We start from the raw sequence: 5,264 nt of genomic DNA, 5'->3' as shown, positions 1-5,264 counted from the left end.
CTCTCTCTCTCTCTCTCTCTCTCTCTCTCTCTCTCTCTCTCCCCCTCCCTCCCCACTTCCTCTCTCTCTCCTCCTTCCTCTCCCCCCTCTCTTTCCTTTACCCTTTTTGTCTTTCTGTTCAATCTTTCCTCCCAATCTCTTTCTCTCTTTCACTGTTTTCCTCCTCCTTTGTCCTTCTTTTGCTCCATCTTTCCCCCACTCCCATTTCTATCCGCCTTCTCTTTCTGTCACTCCATGTCTCTCTCACCCTATCTCTGACTACTTTAGGAAGATGAGTCACCTCGAAGTGTCCTGGAGGAGATGGGTTTGGCATAGCTTCCCATCCCAATGGGAGATACATTGCAGGGTTGCCATGCCTTTGGCAGACATGGCTGGTTGCTTCAAAGTCCACACACATTCAGATCCCTTTTCCCTGTGGAATACCTTTCCTCTACTCTCTCAGTTTCTCTTGGAGAGAGTTGTGGACTGGAATCCTTCAAACATTCCTTCTTTCTCTGATTCCCATCACTTTCTGTTCCTTCACTTTTTCCAGTTGATGTTTGAGAAATTGGATGTGTAGAGAAAGACCATGACTAAGAGAGGGGTTATAGTGTATGTTTCTCTCTCTTTTCCCATCCTGAGAACTGACTTCACCCAAACCTTATTTCATTCTCACATACGATGTAAATATATAAATATGTCAGGTTAAATGGAAATTGTTTTCAGCCCTCCACCTACCCAAAGAAAAATAACATACCTCCATTTCCTCCCCCTCCCTACTCTTATCAGCCAGGCCTTCATCCTTTCCTAGGGAAAGGAATCTCTAGTATATTAAGGAGAGGTGTCTCTTTCCTTACATCTCTCACCCCTACCCCACCTCTCAGGGTGGGTTTGAACTGTAGGAAAGAACATAGCTAATTTTTAAAATCTTATGACTTTGAGAGAAGGGATACAGGAATGCTTGGGCCTGTTGGGAACTCAGTGGAACCCCAAATGCTCTAATTTAGGGGGAGGAAGGGAAGAAGGGTGTCTATCTGTCTCTGTTTCCTTTCTTCCTGAAATAAAAGGACTGTCATTTCTGGATTTTCTGCTTATGGTATTAGTAGCTCACAATGCTATACCACTTCTAAGGTTCACAAAAAGACTTCCTCATAAGGGAATGATGCAGGTGTCAGTATCTCTATCTTATAATTAAGAACTTGCCTGAGGGCATGCAGAAATTGAATAGCATTGGAACCCAGGTCACTAGTCTAGGTTTCATACCCCTCTCCTTGTCCATTTTCCTGTCCTCTCCATCAGCGTCCCTTTGGGGAGATGAAAACCCTCTGGAAGTGGTTTCCTTATCCCAAGAGTCTCATCTTGTGGGAAGAAAGCTAAAGGGTTCAGACTCACCTCTTTAGGCTGAGTTTGGAGAGTTGTAGGTGCCAAGGTCTTTCACTTTTCCCCCCACCTCCCTGTCAGACACAGAATTCCCCTCCCATCTATGTGGCTTCTGCCCAGGTGGGAATAGAAAAGGAAAATTAACTCTTACTACACCCAGGAAAGATTAAGGTTGGGGTGAGTTAAGTCCCTAAACTATAATTTGATTGAGGCTTGATGGGATTGCCTCCTCTGCCTCATCATACATATCATGCTTTTTGCCTAGGGTAGGAAGGAGAGGAAAAAAAGTGCTGAATGAGAAGAGAGTAGGAAGGTAGGTGGCTGATAATTCCCTCATCCTCTTGAGAGGAAGTGGGGGGGGGGGGTAAATAAAAGAGAAAAAGTCCTAATAAAATAGTCACTTTTATTTCTTAGCAAAACTATTTTCCCCGTGAGGGGTATTTACAACAGAGACGGGAGGAAGGGGGTTGAGTTGTCTCAGTTTGGGGAGTGTGATCAGGGTCCTAGGAAAACCCTGGGATCGGGGAGGGCTTCGATTCACAGGCGGCTTCTACACAACTGGTATGGTTTTTTTTTTTGTTTGTTTGTTTGTTTGCTTTTTATTATTGTTCACCGATGGGGAAATTGGGAGGGGGATAGGGTGGCTTAGGGCAAGGGAACGGAACTCGATGGGGAGACGAGAGTAGAGCAAATCTGTACAGTCCGGTTTCAGCTGTTCCTTCGCTACATCACTTGTGGGTGGAGTTAGGACACGGAAGTTTTCAGCGCTCTCAAGTTTCGGGACTCGTGCTCCTTTCAGCATTTTCTTGTCCATCACCCCCACCGATCTGATATCCAACCACGAGTATGGGGTATTCGTCTCCCAGAGAAGATGGTTAAAGGGAAGGGGGCAGGAGTAGTGGATGGGGCCAGGTTGGCTGAGACAAGAGGGGTGGGACTTCCCCCACCCCGCAAAAAAGGTCGGGGACTGCATGCAGAACACTAAAGAGTAACACCGGGAGGCTTAGAAAGGTTCGCACTGGGGAAGAGAGAAGGGACTGTTACGAATGGTAAAGCAGAGTCACGGGAACACGCTCGGGCGTCTGAGCAGCACGTGCTCAATATAATTCTCCAGCTCCTCCTCCTCTTGCTGCTGCCTCTCTTCTTCCTCCTCGCCCCGCCGCCCTTGTGGGCTAAGGCCGAAGTGGTACTGCGACCCCTCTGCGGGCTGTGTGTGGTAGTGGTGGCGACGGGTCGGGGAAGAGAGGGGTGGGAGGAGTGTCCGGGGCTGAATGTAGTTAGGAAAGGGGTAGTTGGGCTCCGGGGGGAACACCTCATCCCTATCCCAGGGTGGGAGCACCTCATTCCAATCCTGCAGCTCATCTTGGGCGGGGAAAGATGGGGGTGGTGGGAGCTTTGGGGAGCGAAAGTGAGTAGGCGCAGGGGGGGCCCGAGGAGGAGGTAGGGGCTCAGGAGGGGCGTTCTTCTTTCTCTTACGCTTCTCCTCCACCTCCTCGATGATGCTGACCACGTCGTCGGCTGGCAGGTGCAGTTTAGTAGACAGCTCAATTAGGCTGTCGATAGTCTGCGGGTCCATCTCTTCCTCATCTTCTTCCCCTTCTCCTTCCACCTGCCCCTTTCGCTTTTGACCTGGTGTCTCCTCTTGGGAGCGCTTGTCCTCAGCCCCAGCTTCCCCTTCCTCCTCTGCGAATAGCAATGCATTCTGCCGCCCCCTCTCAACCTCCTCAGCCTCTGCCTCAGCGTCTTCCTCATCTCCCTGCTCATCCTCCTCCTCCCCACCTCGGATCACTCCCTCTTCCTCCTCCTCCCCCTCCCTTTCTCTGTCCTCCTCCCCTTCCCCCTGAAGACCCCGGTCCCCCACACCTCGCTCCAGGCCGCCGCCGCCGCCGCCTTGCAGCAGGTATTGGAGCAGCAAATCAGAGGCAAGATCAGCCAATCTTTCTTCTTGGGCAGCTGCCTGCCTCGTAGCCTCAGCCTGCCGCCTACCTGCCTCTACCTGGGCCAGCCCCCGCTGCAGGAGGCGCCCTCCCGCTGCAAACCTACTCATTGCTGCGCTTTCTGGGCGGTGCGTTTTGGAGAAAGGTGCACTCTCAATCTGGCGCGCCTTGTAGAGGGGTGCGATGCTCTCGCCCTGGCGTGTTTTTAGAGCAGGCTCGCTCTCACCCTGGCGCACCTCAGGGAGGGACACGCCCTCAGGCAATTGCTCCTGGAACCGCCGAGGAAATGGGGGTGGGGGAGGGACACGCGCCTGGAACTCTCCCCAAGAGGCCCTCCATACGCGCTCAGGCCCCGGACTCTCCAGGTTGACCCTGGTTAGTGTATGGGTATGCGTTTCCGCCTCAGCCGCGGCAGCCTCTGGCTCTCGTTTAGCATTCCCTGGACTGAAAGCGCGTAGTTCCTGAAGCAGGGATTCAAGTGCCTCTAGTTCCTCAGAAGGATCGGAACCCTCCGAGCTGCGCTCCTCTGGGATACGGGAAAGCGTCAGGGGTACCCCTATCTCTGGGGCAGGGCGGCTGTGGGTCTGGCTACGCACAGTTTCTGTTAGCAAAGCCTCTCCTTTCTGCTGCTGCTGCGGTTGCTGCTGCTGCTGCGGTGGTTGCTGCTGCTGCTGCTGCTGCTTCAAGACCCCTGGAGCCGGGGGGGAGGCAGGATGATCTAGTGCCTGTAACAGGACCGCGGCCAGCGCCCGTGGATCTACCCCCTGGAACAGATCTTCCTCTTCCTCAGGCTCGTGTTCGGGGCTTCTTTCCTCCCTTATCTCTGGACCTAGGCTCTCTCTTTCCCCTGGCTTCCTTCCTTCAGCCTCCAAGTTTTCGTGTTCAGCTATGGGAAACGATAGCGACTGATCTGGGCGCCCCGGGGGCGCTGCTTGAAGACTGTTCATCTGTAGCAAGAGGCAGAAGAAGAGGGCGGCAGCGGGCAGCTGTGGGAACCTCATGGCCGAAACTGGGAGAAGGACGGTTTTCAGGGGCTATGGAAAAGAAAAATAAAGTGGGGAAAAGGCGAGTGAAACGAGAGGGGCTGTCAGAGCTTCAGAGTGTCTTCTCTGCTCCTTAAATTCCCTTCATGATCTCAAAATCTGGCGTTTCTCTTGGAGCTACCCTTGACGCGCTACGTACCCCAATTTTCCAGGCTTCTCTCAAACCCAGAAGTATCAAGACAGGGACCCTTAAGGAAAAATGGATCTGTGCTAGTCTATGGAGTCCTAAAACGCCTGGCAGCACTCAAGTCTGTGTTCCCCCACCTCCACTTCGCCCCCGCTCCTTCTCAGAGCTATCTTCCTGTCACCACCCACGTTGCTTCGAGGCTGAGAAAAAAATATCTGCTCCCCACGGGACTCTCCAGATCGAGTGTGGGAGGCTTTATCTGGGAAAAGGGGGGACATCATCTCCCCCTTCTGTCTATCTTCTTAAGGTCCCCTTGACATTATCCCTTCCCCCAAACTAGGGGAGACACATCCCTCCTACACACAGCCAAATCCTTGGGGGGTGGACAGACTGACAGAATAGTATTTACCAGATGGGATTCGAGGAATGGGGAGGGGGGGTGAGGGTCGGGTTTCGAGGTAGGAAAGCGCGGATGCTCCGAGTTTCGGTCCCTGTCCCCTGTCCTGCGTTCAGTCGCCTCGGTCAGTTTCCGGCTGGTCTTTCTTCGCGTGGTCGACTCTCCGTTTCTCTCGCTAGATCGCTCCCCAAGCTTCAGCACGCTGGACAGCGCCCGCCCCGCCTCTTTATAAAGGGGAGCCAGTAGATCACGTGGGGGGTCTTCTCCGCCCGATTGACGTCAATGTTCATTCATGGGGAAGCGGGGTGAGTGGTGGAGGGGCCCTAATTGCGTCCGGTGATTGGAAGATTCTTCTCCTCCTCCCTATCCTGAGCCTGCGCACTGAAGAGTGAGGACTAACT

The 5,264-nt window shown here is 53.0% G+C and overlaps 2 protein-coding genes across 2 annotated transcripts in view; one reads left to right on the top strand and one right to left on the bottom strand.

The window, feature by feature from the left end:
- Window positions 1–1,062, top strand: part of AP1S1 (adaptor related protein complex 1 subunit sigma 1) — a 6,922-nt gene extending 5,860 nt beyond the window's left edge. The window contains exon 5 of the mRNA XM_069063229.1: window positions 268–1,062. Coding sequence (XP_068919330.1) covers window positions 268–315 — 48 coding nt within the window. The 3' untranslated portion in view covers window positions 316–1,062. The remainder of the gene's footprint in view (window positions 1–267) is intronic.
- Window positions 1,063–1,542: 480 nt separating this feature from the next.
- Window positions 1,543–5,127, bottom strand: VGF (VGF nerve growth factor inducible). The gene is made up of 2 exons (XM_069063228.1): window positions 4,876–5,127; window positions 1,543–4,330 (listed from the first exon to the last, which is right to left on the bottom strand). The coding sequence occupies exon 2, from the start codon at window positions 4,295–4,297 to the stop codon at window positions 2,420–2,422; it is 1,878 nt and encodes a 625-aa protein (XP_068919329.1). The 5' UTR covers window positions 4,298–4,330; window positions 4,876–5,127; the 3' UTR covers window positions 1,543–2,419.
- Window positions 5,128–5,264: the final 137 nt, after the last annotated feature.

The sequence above is a fragment of the Petaurus breviceps genome, unplaced genomic scaffold (assembly GCF_028583685.1).
Source record: "Petaurus breviceps papuanus isolate PSGF00001 unplaced genomic scaffold, PetGlider_PUasm1.0 90537, whole genome shotgun sequence".
Classification (NCBI taxonomy): domain Eukaryota; kingdom Metazoa; phylum Chordata; class Mammalia; order Diprotodontia; family Petauridae; genus Petaurus; species Petaurus breviceps.
The sequence above is the reverse complement of the archived record's forward strand: the minus strand, read 5'-3'. Positions and strand labels throughout refer to the sequence as shown.

What these genes read in the sequence shown, in the direction of transcription:
- VGF (XM_069063228.1), bottom strand. Translation starts at nt 4,297, where the DNA reads ATGAGGTTCCCACAGCTGCCCGCTGCCGCCCTCTTCTTCTGCCTCTTG.